Source organism: Tauraco erythrolophus, chromosome 1 (genome assembly GCF_009769465.1).
Source record: "Tauraco erythrolophus isolate bTauEry1 chromosome 1, bTauEry1.pri, whole genome shotgun sequence".
In the NCBI taxonomy this organism is placed as follows: Eukaryota; Metazoa; Chordata; class Aves; order Musophagiformes; family Musophagidae; genus Tauraco; species Tauraco erythrolophus.
Genome location: NC_141465.1, coordinates 92271931 through 92297721, shown reverse-complemented (window position 1 = coordinate 92297721; position 25791 = coordinate 92271931). Strand labels below are relative to the sequence as shown.

Here is a 25791-nt window from a genome sequence, read left to right as displayed (position 1 = left end):
CATACTAGCAGCCAAAACCTAAATAAAATACAAATTAACGCCCAAAATATGTATGACCCAAAGATGTGTTAACTTGAGGGTGCTGATGAATCACTTGGTTTATTGGCAGCCATTCTGATATAAGCCACCATAAATAAAAGACAAGTTAAACCATATGACTTAAGTAGGAAAATTATTTTTTGCCCAGTGGAAATTTTTTTTGTAACAGAAATTTTTTCTTGTCCTGAACAACTTCAATCCCCTTCAACTCTAACCTAAATTGAGTCGTCTGATTGGAACAGATTTTCTGTTCATGCAACATCTCTTTTTTAATCCCTATGGATAAAATTCAACTCTTGAAAAGGACGACTAATTTTAACTCCTCTTCACACAGGGAACTCAAAATGATTTTTTAAAGTAATTTTAATTTACATTTCTATGGAATAGTCTCGAAAAATATTCAAAGTAAAAATCAGGAAAGCATTCACTTGATTCAGAGATAGAAGTTTCAATTATGATTAGACATTCAATTACATTGCAAGTTATGGTGCTAGTTTTTTGAACTCCTCACTACCAAACACGACTTCAAAATTATGAGAATTTTTGATTTCAAATAACATTTTTATGAAATTTATATTTAAGTATTATTATGCATACACATAATTTCATAAGTGATTCCTCAGCCATAAATATATGTAGTTTGCAAAAAATGAAAACGCCTCAATCTCAGTAATCTAAGAATTCTTATAAATTAAATGGCTTCACTGTTTCAAAAAACTGTACAGTTTTTTACACTTTAATCATGCTACATCTTTGTTTGAGTAAGTGGACTAAACTGGCCTAATCATGTGGTCATTTGTGAGTACTGCCAAAGTCCGCTGTAATTCAATGGCGCAGAAAATTACAACATTGCAGAGTGATAAGGAAATCCTATTAACAAATTAAAATCCCTTCTGAGCAGGAACATTCTTGCAAATGTCTGGCTAAAGATCAGAATAATGTATTAGCCCAAATATGCCATGATCTGGTACGTTTTCATCTCCTGGTCTGAAAAAAAACCCAAACAAAATACCTTTGTTGTACAACTGAAATGTCATGTATTGAAAGAAAAATTTCTGCTAACTAACAAATAACAGCTTTTTAGAGAGAGACATTAAGATGCTACTTTCTCCTTATGAAGCAACTGCCATTCATGTGCCTTATCTCACCTTAGACAATTGGACTTAGTCATCTCTAAGATATACATACAAATAACAGGAGTAAAAACAATAAATAATTTTAGCTGAGTCTAATCTTCATAGAATATTTTGTAAACTGTGAAGAAAGATACATTAGTGCTCTGAAACACACTTGAAGATATGTTTTTCCATTGGTTATAGAAAAATTGTTAAAATCTGGATTTCATTGTTGAGATTATTTGCTAAAGATTACTAGTTTGCACTTGTGTAGACAATCAATATATTAATAATTATATCACCAATAATTCAACTATTCACTAAAGTCATTCTACTTGGAAATTTTAAGCTTAATTTTATGTATAAATAGAGGAATACAAACTCATAGGTTGAAACAAACAAAGAAAAAAATCCCAAGATAAAGGTTACCTTCACAAATACACAAATATAGAAAAGATTAGCTAACTAAATTTCCAACAGCACAAATCTTGCACTTATACACCAAACAGGGTGGGAGATGACAAGAATTATTCTCAAAAGCTCATTTCTGATATAAGGCGTTAGATTCCCTTAATTCTTTTTTAGTAATGGATCCTACTCATCATGCTGCACTCATTGAAAACCTCTCCAGAAATTTACTTTTGTCAACAAATGCAAACTTCATATTGAGGAGGGAGGAGAAGTCTTGTTCCAAAAGACTTGTACTGAATACTAGGTACATTTCAGGGAGATTTTATTCCCATGGTCACTATCGCTGGTATGAAGGGGAGTGTACCACCTTTGGCTTCCAGCGCACTGCCCAGGCTTCCAGAACTATTCCAAAGGACCTGCTTCACACAGGCCCTTTTGAAACAATCAAAACTACACAATACACACTCCCAGTATCTATATCTCAGTGAGATATAGTCTTTCTATTGCACTGAACACAATCAAGCCCTGACCTCTGGGGCGAAAAAAATAAGAGAAAAATAAAAAGGGGAAAAACATCTCAAGGACAAAGGAGCTCAGCTTTTAGGTTTGAAGGAGCAGTATTTTATTCTCCACATCAAAAGCAGGAATACTCACCGCTGCCAGAATAAGATTCTCAACTTCTCAGGTGATGGTTTGGCAGCTTTTGCTATGGGTGCACAGAGCAGTTCAAACCCACGTTTAAAGAACAAAAAGTTACAGAGATGGAGGCATCAATTGCCACAAAAGATTTTTGCTTATGAGTTCTCCTTATAGCCTAATGAAATCTGCTTTGGTTTGGGCTGGATTGCACTCCTGGGAGAAGTGAATGCTACAGTCACATGCTGTTCTGGGGGTACATTTCAGCAGAGTTGCTGTGTGACGTGCATGGAATAGGGAGGGAATGAGGGTACATTTTACAGTGCAGAAAACATATGAAAGGTGAGGACCTCTTTCACAAACCGCCATTGTGATTTTCCTGATTTTTATGCTTTCTTTTGGAACTCTGGATGCTAGGCAGCTGAGCTCAGCAGAGTGGATGTGGGTAGATGTCTCCACTCCAGGAAATCCAGAGAGAGGCACATTAAAGAAGTAGCCCACGCTACAGCAGCCCATGTGATCACTTCACTGATGCTGTTTAGGCAACAGCATGGCATACACCAGATGACAACACAGAGGGATGGCACTCCACTCAAAGGAACCCTCTCACTTTTCAGGGATGTCCTGGATTAATGTTCAATATTTGGTTTATTAACTCCTTGTAGATGGAGAACTCTGAAACTAGCAAGGAATAGCTTCAAAAATGCACCTTGCAGTGCACTACATGAACTGTTCTCCCCCTCCACACTCACTGCTTCCCTGAGTCTGCCTGAATTTATTCTTACTGACTTCTCAGGAGTAGAAGGCTGCACCACAGTACAAGGACATGGTCACTAGCTATCTCCCCATAACAGTCTTGATCATTCTGAAGACTCAAAATTTCCAGTTCAGAACTCTTTTCCAAGCAATTCTTATATACTGCACCAAAAGAATGAGAAAACAGCTGGTTCCTAATACCTAATTGCAAATTCTGTCTCTTAATGGAGTATGCTGGGTAAAAGAAGGAACAGTAACAATTCATGTTATTGTATAACTCCAAAAACGAGCATAGACTTAGTGTTTCAGTGACAGGAACGGAAAACATCTGCTCCAGCTAGACACAAGATCCTCAGAGAAGGGATTGCTCAAAAGAAAAAAAAAAAAAAAAAGTAAGGAAGCAGTCAGTCTCTGCAGTTGGTTAAGCTAAATAGGTCTTTGAAGGCCTTTTCCACAGATCCGCATTATATGAAAACCCACAGTTTGCTTTAAGATCAGAAAGACATTCAGTGTAGGAAGGTATTTGACTCCAAGCAGGCTGACATCCACAGATGAAGGAGGAGGACAGTCTAGTTCTACAGTTACAGTGAGGAGCTTTGGAAGATTCTTGCATTGTACACATGGACAGTATAGCTGATAATTCAATCCAGGAATAATCCTTGGTGTTACACTAAGGCTTTACCAATGCATAAATAAGAACTTAATAAGGAACATTACATGAAAACATGAATTTTGTCAATTGCTTCAGCATAAATAAGAAATGTGACTGGAGCAAAGATATACGTGATCTTGGAAGTGTAGTCGATGCAGATAATATGAATGATGGTTTTACAGATCATGAGATCACTACCATCCTCCCACTTGTTAAAGTGGAGTAACCCTGATAAACAAGGCTTCTGTAGGTAATTGCAACTTTCTCTTTATTGACTCTTGAAAAGGAGGTCAGGACAAGTATCTGCTCCCGGAGAACTTCACAGGGGATATTCCATATCCAGAAGTTAAGTTCATTCAAGGTCTACCACCATCTAGTATGACTTATGACCATTTTTCTGTACTCTCCATTACACAATGGCTAACAAAGTCTTCCAGGTCAATTCAATTAGAAACATAGAATCATAGAATCATAGGATGGTTTGGGTTGGAAGGGACCTCAAAGATCATCTAGTTCCAACCCCGCTGCCATGGTCAGGGAAACCCTCCACTACACCAGGTTGCCCAAAGCCTCATCCAACCTGGCCTTGAACACTTCCAGGGACGGGGTATCTACAGCTTCTCTGGGCAACCTGTTCCAGTGCGTCACCACCCTCAGAGTGAAGAATTTCTTTCTTAGATCTAATCTAAATCTCCCCTCTTTCAGTTTAAAGCCATTTCCCCTTGTCCTATCACTACATGCCCTTGTAAAAAGTCCCTCTCCAACTTTCCTGTAGGTCCCTTTTAAGTACTGGAAGGTTGCGATAAGATCACTCCAGAGCCTAACTTGAACACTACCTTAACTTGAACATTTATCACTCATCCCAGAGTTCCTGGAACAATTGATCTCCCATCTGAAGTGAATGGAAATTCACAAGGGCTTATTCTATGCAAGTGCAAAGTCCACAATCATCAAGTACATGGCAGAGTAAATGCAGTGGGACAGCAGCAGGTAATAGTCTCCTGCAAAAAGAGCTAGATAGAGACGATCCGTGTTCCCAGGGGTCTCAAAATGATACCAGAGAACAAACAATTCTTGAACTTACTAAACATGCCACAGAGGTAGAGCAAAGACCTTCACAATATGCATATTATCAAAGGACACTCCAGTTCTCAATGTGATCAGTATCTCTTAGAGGGGAGTAGCCTGAAACATTGTAAACAGACCATCAGCACCTAAGAGCCAGGGACTGTTTGTCTGAGCAGACGCCTTTAATAATATACATACAGCCTCACGTTACATCTATTAAATTAAACTTGTCTGAGACTTGATATAATCGTAGAATGGTTTGGGTTGGAAGGGACCTCAAAGATAATCTAGTTCCAATGCCTCTGCCACAGTCAGGGACACCTTCCACTAGATCAGGTTGCTCAAAACCTCCTCCAACCTGGCCTTGAACACCTCCAGGGATGGGGCATCCACAACTTCTCTGAGCAACCTGTTCCAGTGCCTCACCACCTCAGAGTGAAGAACTTCTTCCTTATATCTAATCAAAATCTACCCTCTAACACTGAGGTTAATTGGAATGAAATGGTCTCAGTTATACTCTAAACTCTATCATTGTCCAAACCATGGTAGTTGCATTCAATCTGCATATTGAAGAATGATCCTGTGGCTGCAATAACCCCTGGACTATATGAACATTATAAATTGCCACAGGCCAAAACTGTGCTAAGAATCATTCTCACGGTTTATTCATATAGACAACTGAGTTTCAGCAATTAAAGAAACAACCAAAAAATACCAAAATCAAACCAAAGCACAAACCTTCTTAAGATATTTCATTAATAAAGCTTCTGTTCTGAAGGAACCTAAGGGTCCTTGTGCTTAGAGGCAGTTGCTTTCTCGTTACACCCCTGCTGTCTGCCCTGTGTATGTTATTAGATATAACACTGACAGAGAAGACACTTGACAGTACTTTAATTAAAGAATTTAAAAAAAAAACTAATTAAAAGTTATACAGTAGGGTTATACAGTTTAGGTTTTACCTAAGAAAATGAGGTAAATAAATATTCTTCTGTATCACTGCTTATTTTGAACTCTAAAATGATCAGAGAATACATATCTCTATATCCCAGGGCACCAGGATCTCAATCCTGATTTTCTGCTATCAATCATCTTGCTGACTGAAAAATGAAACATACTTTCTGCATAGCCATTACACATAAGTGTTGGCGTCGGAGTTCCTCAACTGGCTCACATGAAATGTTTAACAGACATGCAAAAAAGGAAGCTTTGTTTCCTCTTAAGTTATAGTTTTGTTATATCACAGATGAAACATACTTTGTTTATTTGAATAAAACAATCAAATGCACCAAAATGTGATAGATTAAATCTGTACCTTGTATTGAAGTTGCATATTTTACCAATCAAATATATCCTTCACAAAAAACGGAGAGAAACCCACTGTAATTTACCCCTGTGAATCTACGCAAACTACAAAAAGTACATAATTTTAATGCAGTGTGTTACTGATAAATCTACATTATATATATATAATTCGAATTATACAACTTGTAATTACATTACAATTTAGCTTATGTAATTAGAAAACTTTGCGCTTATTTCAGATAAAACAATATGCAGCCACTACCTTATTAATTTATTTACAAAATTAAGCTCTTCAGTTATAATCCTTATATATATTAAAGAAACCTCACTTCTAAAAGAACCTCAAAGCTCATCTAACACTAAGTTTATAGTACAAATTTTAACACATCTCCATTTTTTCAGTTTTAATCATATTGTGTTTTATAGGTGCATCTATCACGTTAACTTTATAATTAGTCATGTTGAATCTTCGCAGAAACTTTAACACTTGTTATTGTTTTTAAATCAGTATTTTTGGCAGTCTAATTTTCTGTCTTCCTGTTACTACTCTTAGATGGACAGCTGCCTTCACTTAGGAGCAGCTCTTATCAAGGTTGTATAGGACTTGATGCTTTGCTGGTCACCATGTAATTCTACCTTGCCACTTATTTAGAAGTCTATTTGCTTACACGTGACTGAACACAGTCCAGCTTCACAGTGTGTCATGACTCTGTCATCTACCTATTTAGGAGATACAGGGAGGACAATTTATCATTGTATAAAGCCTTTCGTAATACAATTAAGCACTGCGACTCTTTTATTTAAGAGAGTAGAATTTTCTTTAAGAATAAAAAAATGGAAAAAAGTCCAAAAGTACTGCATACTTTTTTACTGCATTCTGCAGTACTGCATTCTTCTTTAAAAGAAGAAAAAAAAAAGGTTTTTTTTAAAAATGAAGTAAGTAAAAAAACCTAACATTGTATCTTACTTAAACATTTTTCCAACTTTATGCACACATACAGCCTTAAAAACATGACTGGATTTATTTAATATGCTGATTTTTCATAGATAGTAAGATCTTCTGAAGTTGATCAGTTTAAAATGTTAATTTTCCTTTACAAAGTAAATAATATCCGGATGTTACATCAATATGTTTTACATCTATACAGACAAATAAAATTGTTTAGGACTTATTATAACACAAAAATTTTTAAATTATTAAATACAAAACCAAACAAGGAAAAACTACTACTTTTTAATTAGGTGAAAGAAGATTGAACACTTTCCGTTAAAAAATGGAAGCCTGAAATCCAGAGTTTGTTTAAAAGATTTAAATCTAATGAATAAACAACCAAGACTGATGGAAAGGCTTATGGAAGCTAATACTTTGATAGCAAAATATTATCTTTAGCTCAAGGTGTAAAGGAATTCTGATTCTCTACTGGATCAGAATTCTGCTTTATCATAATTATCATTACATTGCAATATAAGTTTTAAATAAACATAGGAAAAATGGCCTAATTTTGAAATAAGTAAGATCTATTCAATTTCTTTTACATTTTTAGCATTTTTAAAATTATTTTTTATTTTAAAAGATTGAGACCTACAATGACAAATTACTTTTCAAGATTTCTTGAGGTTTTTTCATTATTGAAACAGGGCAGCAGCTTTCACATGCCATATTCTAAAACTTCTGGGAAAAATACATTTGTAATCAGAAATCACATATTTAAAGATATTCTAATAATAAAATCTGCCACTTTCAGAAAAGCTTCAAAATCACATTTACGTCAAAAATATATTTTTACTCTCATATTTTCCTTCCTTTATAAGTGGAATAAAAATATGCCAAATATTTTGTAACACAAAATTTTTATCTTCCTAGTGATATTTAGGATGTTTCTGACCAGATTAAAAATCCATTGAGTTGCAGAACTGAAATTATAAATATTTGACTACCGTACTGATAGTTTAGTTTGATTTTGCTTTTCTTTTTTTCTTCTCACTGAATGCTTAGACTAACAAAAGATAATATCAAAGAGGTTGACAAGTGGTGGCCAACCTTTCCATGATGTGGGCCAAATCAAGATCAATTATGCTAAGGGAAGTCTAAGAATAGTTGTAATAAATGTTGATTTTGGAATCAATGAACATTACTCTCTGTGTTGCATAGTTTCATGTTTTTTAAGCTGTTAATGATATTAGTAAGTAATCTCCTAAATGAGAGTTTATTGTGTACAATAGTAACAGATAAAATCATGATTTGCATAATTGATGTGAAAAAGAATGATTATTTGCTATTCCTCACACAGGTAGAAACAGAAAGCAAATTCAGAAATACCAAAGGGAATAATATCTTTTGCAGAGTTTAACTCACCTCCACAGTATGCTATAGAGGCTGAAACTACAGATGCTTTCAAAATGATAGAAAAATTCACATGATGTATGGATCATCAGGCTCAAAAATCCAAATCAAGTTTCTCGGCAGTGCCCAGCACACAGGTGACACAGGGGGGTTGCAGAAGCAACCCAGCTTTGTATTGCCTTGAGGCAGAGAAGACCCACGGGGAGCTGTGTAGATCGCTCAGCCCTGAGTTGTCTGATGAGTCAGTGCTGCGTTATACAAAGAACCAAAACTTGATTTCAGCCTTGAAATCGCTCAACAAAGAACATGCCCTGAGTCTCAATCCAACCATTGTCCAGTTGCCTGAGATAAGGTATTCAGGCACAATCGATAAGGGGAAACTCCCTGTCACACCCTTAAAGACCCTTAAAGACCCTTGAAGACCCTCGAAGACCCCCTCGTCAGGTACAATCGATAAGGGGAAACTCCCTGTCACACCCTCAAAGACCCCCTCAGGCATGGTACCTACACAGTCACGTACATCAGGGGACAAAAGCTCTACGATTTGGGTTGGAAATGGGGAGTTGCTTCTCCAACTACACAACTAGTTTGTGAGGAGATTTTTTCCCCCCTTGATTGGGACGCCGGCCAAGGTAACTTCCCTGGAATTGAGAGCCCTTATCTGAGGGGGTAAGTGATTTCTTTCTTTTTTTTTTCCTCTTTTTAGCCTGCTTTAAATCTAGTGCGCTTGTGTGCTCTCTCGCTCTTGTGTGTGTAATAGTGTATGCTGTGACTCTGCTGTGCTGTAATAGCACATTCCGTGACTCTCTTGTGTGCTGTGATAGTGTATTGTAATAGTGTATATTTTGGGTTTAAATTGCAATAGTGCATTCCTCCTTTGTACCTATAAGAACCTGTAATAGTGGTGTATTGAATCTGCAAGTGCAGTTCGAGTAAATTGTTATCTCGGACCTTACAGTTAAACCTGTAAGTGCGGTCCGAATAGACCGTTTGCTTGGACCTTGCAGTCGAGTCTCTTTTCGTCACAGGTGATCACTGACTAACAAAGTAGATGAAATTATATTCCATAAAGCTGGAAGCTAGGAGGACATGCCAGACAAATTATGACTATTCATATCATGCTACCAAACATCTACTATCAGGTGTTATTACTGGCAAGACTTTCAGTTAATGCATTCGTGATCTGGCCCAACACAGAGGCTTGTCTACCCACAGTTACAGAATGTATTTAGAAAGGGACAAAAGAAAGAACATTTATGAAAGATTTTAAAAAGTAGACAATATTTTTTGTTGTTGTTTTGAACAAAGTGGAGTTATCACGTATTTCAACGATTTAGAGAAAAAGGCACTGAACAGTGACTTCAGAAATTCTGTCCATAAAATCACATCCCTTCAGAAGCATATGGATGTTTCTGGAAGCATAGGTAAGAACTATTTTAATTAACAGGAGTTAAAAGGAAAAATAGGAGATACACAAAACAATGTGTAACTGGTTACCAGACTAATATTATTCTCCTTTTCTTGTACTGATGGATATAGCAGATGTTAACAACTGTCTTTTCAAATAAATATACCTATCTTTCTTCAGGTCTCTAATGTACAAAAACTCCCCTTCACTTAACTTTAATTCTGATATTTTGCAATAGAATTTGACTTTATTGCTGGAACTGAAGGGTCTCGTGTCGGTGCAGGATACTTTTATCTATAGTAATACTTTTCCTAGATATGCATATTTTACTTTTCTTGAACTACTATATGTATGATTCATAATAAAAATGAAATAATTTCACTAGATTCTTGTCATGGTTTGATGTGGAGGGGGGGGGGGTTCTGGTGGCAGGAGAGGGGTTTTGCTCCCTGCGACCTCCCCGGTTTTGGAACCGGGTTAGGCTTAGTTCTGGCCACCAGATCAGACTGCCATCCCCCTCGCAGTTGAGCCAATAGGGCGCCTCTGCGAATCGCCCTATTTAAGTCAGGACAAAGGAACCGGAAAAGGTGCTTCGCCCAGGATCGAGCAGAGAAGGGAGGAGGGCACTGCCCCCGCTCCCTGGCTCCCGGCCGGGCAGCTGCCTGCGTCGGGCCGGCGCCAACCACGGAGAATGGAGGCAGCGGCGCTGCTTGGGGAACTCGGAGAGCGCCCCACTCCCGGGGTGCCCACTGGGCTGAGTTCACCTGGAGAGGACTGAGATCTGAGAGAAACAGCCGCATCGACAGCAGGTCAGTGAGGATGGAGCGGGAGGAGGTGTGCAGGAGCCGAGTTTCCCCTGCGGCTGATGGTGAGATAGCAGGCGGCCCCCCTGCAACCAGAACGGCCTTGGTGGAGCAGAGACCCACTCGCAGCCCATGGGGAGAAGATGCCTGAGCCTGAGGATGGTCGTGTTGGGACGCACGACAAGGCAGAGAGACATCTGGAGTCTGCGTGACGACCCACGCCGGAGCGAGTGGCTACAACTCCCTAAGTACCTGAGACTGTGGTAAAGCCCACACTGGGGCAATCTGTGGGGAAGGATTGTTCCAGTGGGCTGGACTCACGCTGGAGAAGTTTGTGGATTTTTCCTCGTGAGTAGGGGATCCACTGGAGCAGGGGAAAAGGGTGTAAGGACTCCTCCTCCTTTAAGAAAGAAGCAGCAGTAACAGCACGGAATGAACTGACCTGCACTCCCCCAGTCCCTGCCCCCTGTGCTGCTGGGGGGAGGAGGTAGAGCCGGGAGGAAAAGGACTGGGGGGGGAAGGTGTTGGTTTTAAGATCTGGTTTTGTTTCTTTCTGTCCTCTCGAGTAACCGGTTTTGTTTCCCTTTGTCCTTCTAAGTAACCATTAATAAACTGTTTTGCTTTGAGAAAGCCCTGTCTCTTTTGCCCGGGACCATGGTTGGTGGGTGCTCCCTCTGTTCTTGTCTCAACCCTCAGTCCCTTTATTATTTTTTTTCTCTCCTCTCTACTTTACTGGAGAAGGAGAGACTGTGAGAGTTTTGGTTGCTGGATCAGCCTAAAACCATGACAATTCTAAAAAATATAAACCTGACTGAGATACAGTTAATATGATGTTGAAATAGTTACCTTTTTTAAATCATATCTAAAAATATTTGCAGTGTAATACTCTTTAACTTCTAACTTCTTGCAAGCAAGCCCATGTTAAGCTGTATTTTCCCAAAATGTTCAGTTGTCCCCAGGAAAAGACTTCTTTCTAACAGCAGCAACTATATGTGAAATTATTTCTTTTTTTAAAAACATCCTTGAGCTACGAAGGTAGTGACAGGAAAAAGAAGAAGAGTGAATAACTGCTCATTTGTCAAAATGGTTTGCTATTCCTGGGGTAAAAGAATAAAGAGCTAAACTGGCCACAGACATGACTTGCTGAAAAATGAGTTTCACATACTGTGCAGTCAGTAATCGGAATCTGGCAGTTGAATTCTCCACATAATCTGTCTAGACTACGTGTGCTCCAGATTAGAGATTAAAAGGCTGAATGGGAATTCCTGTTGGCTGCCACATTGCTGGATAACAGAATTATTTTGTTGGCTATTTCCTTTACTTTTCAGTGTTCCCCTTGCCCACATTCATGTAGCACAAAGAAGAAAGTGAAATGACTCTAAGGAAAAAGAGACATGAACTAGATTGGTGGTAAATAATCAGAGGGTAAGAAAAGACATAAACTATGAAGCTAGAGAAATTATGAGGCATGGTGGAAATGAAAAGGAAGTAAAAAAAATAGGGTGTGAGGTGACAGATTTTGATCCTGCAAAGAACATGGAAAACCGGAATGATTAACTGAGGAGCAAAGACTGTGTTTAATTTCAATAAACTGAATAAGTTTGGGACCATGTTCTAGGAATTCCCTGATCACCTGTGAGTTATCATTGAATTGTCCATAGAACTTCTGAATGCTTTTGCCCTCTGTACAAGGATAACTACATTCATGATGAGTCTGCATATCCAGGCTATACCCAAGGTTTGTTAGAGAGATTGCTAGCTAGTTTTGGCTAAAACTGCCAGCATCAATATAGATAATTGTGTTCCAATGCCTGCAAATGTTCCCTAGAACTGTTAAATTTACTAGCATAACTTTAGCTAGGAAATTTAAGAGTTTGATAAGATATCTGATGAAGAGAAAAGGAATAGAGAAAGAAATAATCTAACATTAATTTCAAGAGATAGGACACAAGCTGAGAGTAAATCAGGACAAAGAACCTGTTGGAACAGAAATGCAAGACAGAGTAATAAGAACCAAAACAGTTCATGGCATCCACCAGGTGTTCTCTTTTAGTACATAAAACAGAGTCATGTTCCCTGAATCTCATCACTCTTCTCTTGTGAGTATTTTTGAAATTTCCTTTTCAAGTGTAAAATTAAGATGACCTTTTTAATGTCTTGTTTGGTCTCCAAAATGGTTTAGAAATAAAAGGATAATGGTGTATTCCCACTGCAAGTGACAGAAATTAGAGACCTTTCTTATCACCTTAAGTTTCTAACTTTTCAAGGTTAAATTATGACGGCACATAATGATGCCATTTTTAAGGTAGTTTAGGCTTTATGTGACAGTTTAAATGAAAGACCATTGCAAATGAAACTTCAGATGAGGAAAACTAGAAAACATTGGAATTATACTATCTGTGGAGTTCTCTTCTTATCCATCTGTGAAGGTTGGTCCTTATTTACCTAATGCCAAGAACAAACCTCGAAGTTATCCATCTCATATAATAAACAGAGTACATCATAGGGCATAGACAAATCAAGGAGCGTAACGCAGCCGAAAATCTTAATCTTTTGCAAAAAGTGGAAGGAGTTTGCTTTTTCTAGTTTTTCATTACCACATCCAGTGTCCAAAGTTCTTAGAGATAACCAATAAAGTTTTGAGATAGCTTCATTCGTATTGAAAATGGTTAAGTCTATTTTTGCTTTCTTCTGGATCTCTTTCCTTTCTTAATCTACACTTACGTGTTATCTCTTGTTATCAGTATTAAATGCGTTGTGTGTTTCCATGTGATCTTTTAGTGAAAACCGAGGCAAAAGAAACACACAGTACTTACATATTTCCACAGTTTTGTTCCCAGGGGAACAATGCTGTCCCTCTTCTTCCTCTTACCTCCTCTTCCTTTTCCATTCCTCTTACAGAATGATTTAACATTACCAGTAAGGTCTTTTGTTATTCTGCGTCAAGGTATTTCTGATTTTGCCCCGTTATTTTACGCTCATACCTAGTAATCAGATTGTATCCTTCTCATGCTTCATGAAAACTACTTACATGTTCCTCATTTCATTGATCCCTAGCTTGAAACCCTCTGGATGATGTATATTCCTGCACTGCAAAACCACAACTGAAAGACACTACCCTTTGAATATGTAGAGTACTATATAAACGAAGATTGTCTGAGATTCCTAGAACCTGAATTTCTCAAACATGATTCTCAAAGAGAGCAAATTTCAACTTAAATTATGTTTATTAGCAGTTTGTTTCCTATTAGGACGGTAAAGTTATTATGTCATAAAATAAACAGCACATATCCCGATTAAATATATCAAAACAAACAGCAACTTACGATTAAATTAATATATATGTATACAGAAAGGACTGAAACTGCAGAATATGGGCTATTCATTTAGAACTGAAGCAAAAATTGAATATTCAATGGAAAGACCATGATAAAATATTGTTGAATTAAACAATATGAGGATATCTTTTAGGAAACAAATAGAAAGCAGAATATTTTTTTTTACTTATATGATTCATAGGCAAGGGGAGGCAAATTCAGACTACAAGTCTTACTATTGGCCTTTCTTCTCTTTAAATTACTTTATTTTGTAACTTTATTATTCTTTCATATTAATGCACTTCAGATACATTTTATATAACAGCTTGTTTAAGAAGGATAAAAACTAAATCTATTATGCATTAAAATGTAATAACTATTCAGAAGGAAGTTCTGAGTTATTAACTCTGAATTATGAGTGATTCATAAGATTATATTACACAGGAGAGTACCAGCCTGTAACAGGAAACGAAAGTGACAACATCCAGCTCACAGTAAAGTTTAAATGTTTTAAATGTTTTATTATTTAAAATTTTTAAAGATGTATGTAATTATTTAAACTGCAATGTGACTAAGGCAGTAATATAGGGCTACTCTTCAAAAATAGAGCTATTCCTTCAATGATCTCATGTAATCTGAATCATGTGCATATGAGGCACTCTTTTTAAGTATTTGAAAATCAAGAAAAATATACCATTTTCTAGATTGCTCTCTCATACTTACCAAGACTGACATATTTAACAGTTTGGAGATAAGAGATTACAATCTGAATTCAGCCCTAGAAATGGTAAATAAATGTTTTGATTAACTGGAATTAAAAAGAAAAAAAATATTTCAAAAAGAAATATAATTCATTGGCATGTAGCAAACAGAACTATCAACTCCTTTCTCTATAGGAAGTGTAATGTATGCAGTACAATACCTGTATATGCAAACTGAACAAGATCCCACAGTGCATTGGGGTCTATGCCTTCCATTTTGATCTCTTCTTGCTTGGCTTCACAAACATCACTTGTAAACATGGCTGCAAAGTAGTCAGAGACAGAACTGAGGACAAGTCTGCAAAAAAGGTAGAAACTGGTATCATTTACACTGATACATATATTAGAAGTTTCATAAATAAAAAATATTTTAAAAACCATATTTTCATAGTAATTATCAATTACAAGGAACAATATATTATTAATACATATAAGCAGCAGCAAAATAAAGCATGACATTTAATTGTAATTTGTTTTTTCTTCCTGTGATATGAACCAAGTGGCACATTAGCATATGAGTATAAATTAGACATAGAAATTAGTAATCAGTCTTTCTGATAATTTTCCAATCATGCAGATGTACCAATTGTTAACAAGATAACCTCTAGTATCAAAGACAACTTATTAATGAAACATATTTCATACTCCAGAGGTACTTTTCATTGTTCTTAAAGGCCTATTTTTTATAAACTTTACTAACAATATGTGACTTTACACAATCCTTCAAAGTTCAGTAAAACTGTAAGTAGCTTAAAATTCTATTCACTAAAAAAAAAAATAATAGTAAAAAAAAATCATGTGTAATTCAACGCTTTTGAAAAGAAACATTTCCAAAGGAATATAGTTTCAAAATAGTTACAAAATTGTTGTTTGGGGATCTGTTGTAGATAAATCAAAGCCACAGAAAGTACCTGGTATGATTGTCATTACTGGGGCCTTAAGCTAAGGCATTCTTCTAGATACCATCTACAGTAATATTACGATTTTTCTAGGAGTGAATATTCACAGCTATCTTGAGCTAGAAATGTGGTACAGCTATAAATAGCATGCCACATGCTTCTGTAAAAGATGGCCACATTTCTGGTTGAACTCAAAAACATTATTATAAACACATTGACAAAAGCTACCAGAATCACAACTGGAGAACTTGGCAACCAGGAGAAAATATTTCACCATTTGTATATTGTTAAATATTTTGTCCAAAGGTGAAAAAAAAAAAAGATACTGAAGAATAACAAGTGACCGCTTATCAGTCAGTATGGTAATCGATCGCTTTTGCTCTCTAAGCTCATCCCAACAGCAAAGTAAAATATGACAGTTTGAATTGGCTTCATAATTTTACAGTGCTTTAAGCTACTGTATTTTACCTGCAAGTAAGGCAGCTTGAGAACATGTATAAGATCTTTACTCTGGCTCAAATGATGGACAATGACTAAATAGGTGTAGTATTTTTTATCACTTCTCATTTGTGTTCAACTCTAGCAATCATGAATTCTAGAAGTAAAGATACTAATTCATACTCAGTTCACATTTGCATTCATGCAATTAATAAAAAAAATAGACAGCTACAAAAAGATGAAATTAGAAATATACTTTGTTTCTACCACTTGAGACTCCTAATTCACTCTTTATTTATTTATTCTTTTACCACTGAGGAAGATTTGCTTCTATGTTTGTTTATTCATGGTCTAAACTGAGTATCACAAGTGTGTAATCAGTCAATCAAGATAACCATACAATTATGGATAACTAAAAATCTTATAACTCTTCATCAATACCTCTTTATAAGTGACTCGATTCATTGTTATTAGATGGTTGATTTAAAAAAAGAAAAATCCCAGCAAAAAGGAAAAACACATTGATGTTTTTCTATGAGATACAATCCCTCACAGCTAGCAGTGATGTAATTTAGGTCTGAGATTGAGATTTCCATTTGAGACCATTTTGCATTAGCTGTTGCTTCAGATTTATTAACAAGCATTTAAATTCAACTGTGAGTCTTCAGCTTGGTCACTTACTAAAAGTAAAGTCAAAACACTTTGCTGCATCTAAACTAATGGGCAAATTAAGGAACAGAAACTTCAATACACCAGTTAATGATCAATTGAAGTATTTTTAAAGACTAATATCTTATATTTGCAGTTTATATCATTTATGTTCAGACATTATTAATTATATAATATTCTTTTGTGTGTATTCTCAACTCAAAGATAACAAAACAGAGAGAGGACAGAAAATAAAAAACAGAAGGATGGCATCTCTTTCACAGACTTCTACAAATATCTGTAATTTTCCCCAGTTTGTCTGATGGATTATTCAGGGTGAGGAAAAAAAGATATCTAATGGATTCCGGTTTCAAACGAGCATTCAGTCTACAGGACCAGAAAGGATCCAATCCAAAGTGAAAAACTCTGAAAAATCTTGAAAAATACATAATACAGATGTCAGGTCCCATTTTAGTTACAGGTTTATCCCTACTGGTTTGCACCATCTGTCCAAGAAGATGGCTTACTTGACCAGAAAAGTTCTGTGAAGCAGCAGCTCACCTAAACAAGCAAGACAAGTTTTTGAACAGAGTGATGAGTGACGTTTTTAAGTCCCTTATGTTAATCAATAGTTAATATAAATAACAAAACAGCTATTTCACTAACAATATAAGCAAAAAGTTAACTGATTTCAAGACACAAACTTTTTTCTTTGGAAGCACTTCACAGGCTGAATTGAACACTTGACATGTTTTGTAAATCTTGTGTTCCAGTGTTAAGATAGAAAATGAAAAGTGAGAAATCAAAGGGATCAGTTAACCTGTAATGCTCTGCTACTTTTTGTAGCTCAGAAGGCTCAAAACAGCTCTAAAACTTGGTTTAAAGGCATGATGACCTATTCATTAAGAAAGGCCAGGTGTCTCAGGATGCCACCTTTTTTCAACTAGTGATCTGGCAGTGAGAATACATAATAAACTCTTTCACCTTTGAGAATCATAGCAGATAACTCATTGCTAAAAATAAGTTTGTGGACCCAGCAAGATTTTCTCCAGATTAAGGGACTTCTCTACTTTTATTGCAAGCAAATTTAGTCCGATATATTTCTGGTTTCTTTTATAAAACAGAATATAACTGATTCCTGTTGCTTTTTTTTTTTTTGTCCTATGACATCAGATTTTATTTTCCTCTATTATAGAATATTTCCTTGCAATTTTCACAACGGTTTTCACATACACCTTTGATATAGAATTCCCTCAACTTGCTTAGTGCATTTATTAATCAGAAGAAGCAAACAAATAAAAAAACAAACTTCAACCACTTATATTCTTTAAGCAAACTCTAATGTATTTTACCGCCAACTGAGTAGAATCTCAGATGTTACTTGGACTGAAAACTCCTAGGCATGATATAACTCTTTTCCTTGTATATTAAGCTACTTCATATAGGAGCTGAACATTCATTGCTTTTAAATGTGATTTGTTGCTCTGCAGAGGACACCAGCTGACACTGGGTGTCTTTACTGATAGTGGTGCTCTACAGCTCTTATAGCAGGCAAACATTTACTGTACATATAGAGAAGGCTTTCTGATTTTCTAAATTTTAAGGCTTGCAGAACATATATTAAGGTATATCCACGCATGCACTTCAAAAAAAAAATCAGTAGCAAAAGGAAGCAGGCACTGGCTGGCACTTCCAGAACAATTTTGGCAGTACAATCAAGACTGCTGTCTTTTCTGAGGAAAACACAACACAACAAAGGAGCAAGTTGTAGAACCGATCAACTGGTTTGGATTATACCAGGTAGTGATTACCTTTCCTGATGACTGTGGTACTCTCTCTCACCAGTTTACCAAATATAGAAAAAGCTATAAGAGCCTTGGAAAAAAATATAGCTAACAGTAAATTTAATCTAGCACATTGATTATTTTCTGCTCAGTACCAAAGATCCTTAGAAAAAATGATGTCCAGATGGCAATTTTTTTTTTTTGAGAACAAATATTGCCCGTTAACTTTAAATTGGCATCTCCTATCTGAGAATTCTGATACCTACTTCCATATTGTCCATAATTTGGAATCAGATATGCCATGTCTTTCCCTTCTTTTTCACTCTTCTTTCCCATGCAAGCTATTAAAATTGGTTCAATACACATGAAGTAGAAAATGGTATGATTTTCAACTCAGCTTCAGTAATACAGCAGAAACCCAAATCTTCTTGCTCTGTACTCCCTAGTGGACTGTGCAAAACTAAGTAAAGAGTGCTCGCTGTAAAAGCCATTGATACCTTGAGGAATTTTGCTTGTCAAAACCTGCATTCTATGTTTTATCAATGGTAAATGATTTGTTCTGCACTTTTCATTTTATTTTTTTAATCTGTTAATTATGCTCTTTAGACTCTATTTAACTTTACTTAAGATCAACATTAAATGTGTAATATTCATTCTCTATTGAAGAATTTGCCACTCTGTGTACCTTCTGCCTCCACCTGTTATCTAGTCGGTTTTTCAAATCTAGAATTCTTTGCCATCTGCCTTTCTTCGTTTGCAGTCAGGACACTGAAATGTTAATTTGGGCTTGTTACTGTTACAACTGCCTCCATCTTCTGAATACTTTTTTCAGAGTCAACAGGCAAAGGAAAAAGGGCAAGAAAGAAAACATGGTGTATCTAATGTATGCTACCCCATTACAAGCCTTGAGAACACTGAAGACTGAACAACAGTTAGAAAAACTGATGAACTGTCAGTTTTAACTTTGTAGAATGACTTTAGCTGATGAAACTATGAATCTGTAAGCACTAAACGACTAATAGATCCCAATTAGTAGTGACAAAAAGTTTAGATTACGTATTTGTCGTAGTAGTCATTTTCTAGCTGAAATGGAATCCATTGCCTAGCATTAGTAGCAAGACTTGCTGAAGCCTTAGGCTGCAAGCTGGGAACCTTCTCCTAGATATGCTTTCTGCTGGAATGAAGTTAATTTTCCTCTTAGTAGCTGATACAGTGCTGCATTTTTGATGTAGCATGAGAATAATGTTGATAACACACTGATGTTTTGGCTGTTGCTAAGTAGTGTTTATCCTAAGTCTAGGACTTTTTCAGTTTCTCATGTTCTACTAATGAGCAGGTGTGCAAGAAGCACATACCAGAAGATAAGGAGTCTACAACCGTCAGCAGAAGCTGCAGCTTGGCAAGAAAAGAACAGTTAACAGCCTGCCTGACTGAAGACAGAGAAAGAATTCAATACAGTGTTAGAAGACCCCAGACCAGAAATGATTATTGGACCAGAAGAGCGCAAGAAGAATGTGTGAAGAGCACATGAGACGCGAGTGTACAGATCATAAGGGTATAATAGTCCCGAGATTTCTTTGTCTGGAGTCTATCTCTGGAGGCGCTCAGCTTAAGTTGTTTTTCTGGCTGTACCATCTGAATAAATTATATTTTTAAGATTCGATGCCTGAAACTCTGCTACGGGAAACTTGGAGTTGAGTCTGAAGGAAGAGAAAGCACCTGAGAGTGAGTGTCTATGTGTGAGGAGTCAAAAGGGGCACCCTTCTGCTCACTGGAGTTGACCCTTGAGAAGGGACTTTGGTCCTAGCAGTTAAAGTCTCACATGGTGTGAGTGCAACTCTTTGAATGGTGTGTGAATACTTGAGCAGTGGCCTCTTCTTTAACATCTCAGTCATCTGAATGGTACAGAAAAGCAACTTAGTCTCAATATTAACATGCATTCAACTGACTTCTCAAAAACATGCTTTGTGCAAATCGTTCTACTATTCATTGTAAACGAATTTTTCTTTCAGAATTCAGAGCTTAAATTTGCCATTTTTTTTAAAATCGTATTTACGAATGCATATACATGAGCGTATATACATATATGCACACTTTGACAGTTGCATATTTTACAGACAAAAAAGGAAATAAAAAATCTGCAAAAAGTCACGTGGCAAAATTATAAATATTGCATTTTTTTTCCCCAGTCTTTGTAAATAAAAGCTGCTCCTGTGCAGTTAATAAACAGGAGATAATCAGAGAGTTAATTTGGTATTCAGCATCCACTCAGAACCATTACCATAGTGCAATCAGCTTGCTAACAATTCAGCAGCATCAGATGAGCTCATTAACATATCAGAAATTCCCATTTATTGGGTAAAGAAGTGGTCAATGAGCACATAACAGTCAAATTAATGAGAATTGTCTCATACTTCCCATCATAACTGTTAATATTGGCAGTCTGCCCTGTGTGTTTGTCTCATTTTGGAGAAAAATGGAACAGAAATGTAATGACAAACTTTTTTTTTTCCCTGACTATTTGAGTAATATTTATAAACTAACCTATTTGTAAAGGCAATTTCATCTGGAACAACTACAGAATAATAATAATAATAATAAATCCCCAAATAAGACACCAAAACATCTCCCCAGACCCATAGATAGCAGATGGAATTTTGAAGAGAATCAATGAAGCCTGAAACAAGAAAGCTTCCTTTTTGTCTTTACTCAAACATACTTTTCTTCCAATTTAATCTCTTATAGCACACAGCTACAAGTACAAGTGATACCAGTAATCTACACAATCTAAGTGATGTTCTCTCTTTGCCCTCAGGACCATGTCTTTTGAGTTTACATTCTCTTCGTTTCATCTGTTAATTCTTTCACTATCTCACAGACATTTAAGTGTAAATACAGTAAATGGCTCTTTATCTCTTCCACAGTACAAACTGGAACACAGTTTTACATCTCATTATATCTCTTAAGTTGCCACATAGTTTTTAGGAACATTACACAAATCTGACATTATCATTTCCACCAAACATCCAATGTCTACCACAGCTTTAGTTTTTTCCAGAGAAATGCACATATCACAGCCACCAGACTTGATAACCAAAACATTTTGCCAGTGTTGGTTTGCGTCCTTTTTTTCAGTTTTGAAGATATTTGCTATTGTAGTCAGTATTTTGAACTCTATGCTGTTTTGAACAAGTAGAAGGATGAAAAAAAAACAGAAGAAGATAGAAATATGAATCACGCAACTTTTCAACATTTGGGAATGAGCCAGAAAGGCAAAATGTCACAGTGATGAAGTGTCCAGGTTCCCACTGGAATAGAGTTAGTATTCTTCTTAGCACCCAGTGTTTTGGATTTAGTATGGGATTTGATATGAGAAGAATCATAGAAGAGTCTTCTATGTTCTGATGATCTTTGAGTTCCCTTCCAACTCTAATCATTCTATGATTCTATGATTCTATGATCATCTAGTTCCAATCCCCCTGCCATGGGCAGGGAAACCCTCCACTACACCAAGTTGCCCGAAGCCTCATCCAACCTGGCCTTGAACACTTCCAGGGATGGGGCATCCACAGCTTCTCTGGGAAACCTGTTCCACTGCCTCACCACCCTCAGAGCGAAAAATTTCTTCCTTATATCTAATCTAAATCTGCCCTCTTTCAATTTAAAGCCATTGCCACTTGTCCTATCACTATACACCCTTGTAGAAAGTCCCTCTGCAGCTTTCCTGTAGGCCCCCTTTAAGTACTGGAGGGCTGCTATAAAATCACCCCGGAGCCTTCTCTTCTCCAGGCTGAACAGCCCCAACTCTCTCAACCTGTCTTCATAGCAGAGATGTTCCAGCCCTCGGATCATCTTTGTGGCCCTCCTCTGGACCTGCTCCAGCAGCTCCATGTCCTTCTTGTGTTGGGGACTCCAGAGCTGAATGCAGTATTCCAGGTGGAGTCTCACGTGAGCAGAGTAGAGGGTCAGAATCACCTCCCTTGACCTGCTGGCCACACTTCTTTTGATGCAGGCCAGGATGCGGTTGGCTTTCTGGGCTGCCAGTTGACATTGCCGGCTCATATTGAGCTTCTCATCAACCAGCACTCCCAAGTCCTTTTCCTCAGGCCTGCTCTCAATCGATTCTCCGAATGTTGATAACATATTGATATTTATAGTTGTTACTGAGACATCAAGGATTTTTTCAGCTTCCCTTGTTTTGCCAGTGTGCAAGAGCACAAGAAGCTGGGAGGGAGCATAGTCAGAGCAATGGACTCTCAAGTCCTACCTTAGAATTTGAGTTTAGATTTAGGATTGAGGCGCAAATTAGCTGATGGAATATTTTATATCATGCAACGTCATGCCCAGTATATAGATGAGAGTTGGCCAGGAAGCCCTCTTCTTGCTCTTGGGATCTTTCTTCAGGGATTTCACTCTTCCAGGATTGCAGTTTCGGGACTTCGCTGTTTGAAGATTGCTAGCCAGGACAAGACGGGCATTGATCAGCAGGTGGTGAGCAATTACACTGTGCATCACTTGTTTGTATCTATTATTATATTTTTATAGATTATAATTTATTTTTATATTTTTATTCTTATTTTTGTCATTATTACTTTTAATTTTGATTTATTTCAATTATTAAATTCTTCTTATCTCAAACTACGAGTCTCCTTCCTTTTTCCCCTTTAACTCTCTTCCCCATCTTCTGAAGGTGGGGGAGGGTGAGCAGGAGACTTCAAGGTGTTTAGTGGCCAGCCAGGTTAAACCATGACATGAAGATAAGAGCTGATGAGGATCAATTAAGACGTAATCACAAAGCAGAGCTCAGTAAAAAAAAAACTCACATCTTCAGACACAACATACATATTTGAATGTAGAAAGACAACACAATCAACAGTGATCTATTTGTGGGCTTAATGATTTTATTTATTCACTATAACTCCAAAAGGAAGAGGGGAAAAAGCTTGTAGAAGAAGGAAAAGTTCAATTTTAGCTCCTTTGGACTATTGAGAAAAATGTCAGAAACATGGAGATTAAGCTTGACGAAAGTACAGAGATAGATCTGTGAAGTCATTAGAATAAGTGACTGCTTAAATATTTAGATTTTTTTTAAGGTCTATTTGTCATCCTTTTATTTTATTCTAGTTCTTTCTACAAAATGATACAATAGAGCATCATTACTAATTTACCTTCACAATTCATTCTTCCATTGACCTCACTCTGGTCATATCCTTGTGTGTGATCTTCAACACCTTTTTTCATGGTGGGCTGTCAGGTCTTGCTGACCCTTGCATAGCCTCCTTTGTCATTCTGTCATCTACCTGGTTTGTTTGTTTGCTTTATTTATTTTTATATTCAATATCATTTAACTCCCTCCCTTTTTTTTTAACAATTCAGTTTGAAAAGGGACTCAGTCCCCTAAATATAGGTGTCAAGTGCCAATTTCAGATATTTTAGACTGTCTGCATCATCAGCATAGGCCTGGCACAGACCTATGAAAACCCTGAACCCTTCTGGACTGCATGATGAAAGCCAGGCAGCATAACTCAAAGTACCTCAGGAAAGATTATGCAGCTGAACGTTGCTTTTTGCTTTCTTCCTAAGACATCTCATCCTTGTTTCTTTCACCCTTCAAAGTCCATTTCAGTTGCTGCACCTACTTCCATTCCATAAAGCAGTAACATTAGTACTCTGGTTTAATAATTTTGCATCTTGATAATAAACAATGTCATTTAGTCCTTGAAAATCTCTCTGCAGTTCTTCTTCAGCACATCTCTTTTAAATTTGCCTTTGAATAGCCAGAACATTGCATTGGGTTTACACAGCAAGTTTTGGAAGCAAGAGGGCTGCAGGAGTGGCTTCTGTGAGAAGACATGAGAGGTTGTCTCCATGTTGGACAGATCCAAGCAGGGAAAGAGTGTGGGGAGGAAGGACAGGCAGAGACAACATGTGATGAACTGACCACAACCCCCATTCCCTATCTCCCTGTGTCACTCATGGAGAGGAAGTAGAAGAGCCAAGAGTGAAGTTGAGCCTGGGAAGAAGGGGGCAGGAGGGAAAATGGTCTGAGTTTTGCTTTTATTTCTCAGTATCCTAGTCTTTTATTAACTCACAATAAATTAAATTAATTTCCCCCAAGTTGCATCTGTTTTGCCTGTGAGTAACTGGTAAGTAATCTTCCTGTTCTTATCTCAACTCATGAGTTCTTCCATCTTATGTTCTCCCCCTGTCCTGCTGAGGAGGAGGAGGAGTGATAGAGGAGCTTGGTGGATATCTGGCAATCAGACAAAGGCGTTTAGGTAGCTTAAGCTATAGTTCTCCATTGATTAGAATGAGATTAGACACACGGCCATATCAAAATCAAAACTCAACTGGATTACCAACTTCAAATTCTCAGAAATTATCTTCAAAACTCAAGGTCTATTTCTGCATGTGCAAAACCTTTGACTAATGCATATTAAATTGTGTGAATTTAAGGTCTTTTATGTCTGAAGAAGGTCCAAATAAAATCAGAAGTGTTCCTTGTGCAGATCACAGAAATTAATTTGAAAATATTAATGTCACTCTCAGCATTAGGAAATACTCTTTATCTACTACACTTTCTTCTTTAAAAAAAACCCCACACAATCTAGATTAATATTGAAAGCTTATCTAAATTGCCTTGCTGCTTTCTCTCTGAGAGCAGGATTTTTTGTTGTTACTGTTGTTCTGTTACAACCATATTACTCGAATAATTTGGTTTTAAACTCAGGGACAGTAGGTCCACAGTTTAGATGCAATGTTTGACTTGGGATGATCCTCAAATCATAATTACAGATACCTGAGAGTGAACATAGGGCAGTTGTACTGCTTATACTGTGTGCTTTCCACGAGCATCTGTTATTAATGCAAGAAAACAAGCTGAGTTTTAGGACTGTATATTGTTCATTCTGCTTCTTTCTCCTTCTGCCTTTAAAATGCTTTTCCTTCTCTGCCTAGATCTTTATCATTTCATCGCTCCTTTCAGCTTAACTTTCTCCACACATTTTTTTCATTTTATTGATAGTTTTATTCTTAAACTTTACTTCTCTATAATAGCACCCAAAACACTCCTTAGAGAACTAAAAAAGAGAACATAAATTACAGTTTGTTGAAAAATGTTTATTAGATTTATCAGGATCATAGCAAGTAAAAGCTATTACTTCAGAGCTAAAGATCCGAAAAGTCTAGACAGTCAGTATTTACAGCGAAAAATTTAAATTTTGTTTTGAAAGAAGTATTTTTGCTTTTCATCAAAACACTTGCAGAAAGATTTCAGTAGCCATACAAAGAATTTATTTGGTTTATATGTAACTCGTAATTTTCTACTCATTCTATGCTACCTTTGCTACTACAGTAAGAGTCCCCTCTGACCCTGACCTTGAGTATCAGAAAAAACACAAATGCCTATGT

The 25791-nt window shown here is 36.8% G+C and overlaps 1 protein-coding gene across 2 annotated transcripts in view; it reads right to left on the bottom strand.

The window, feature by feature from the left end:
- The window catches only part of KLHL1 (kelch like family member 1), a 276154-nt gene that overhangs the window by 170150 nt on the left and 80213 nt on the right, over positions 1–25791 (bottom strand). For both annotated transcript variants that reach the window (XM_086611712.1, XM_086611716.1), the window contains one exon: positions 14774–14910. In XM_086611712.1, coding sequence (XP_086467838.1) covers positions 14774–14910 — 137 coding nt within the window. The remainder of the gene's footprint in view (positions 1–14773; positions 14911–25791) is intronic.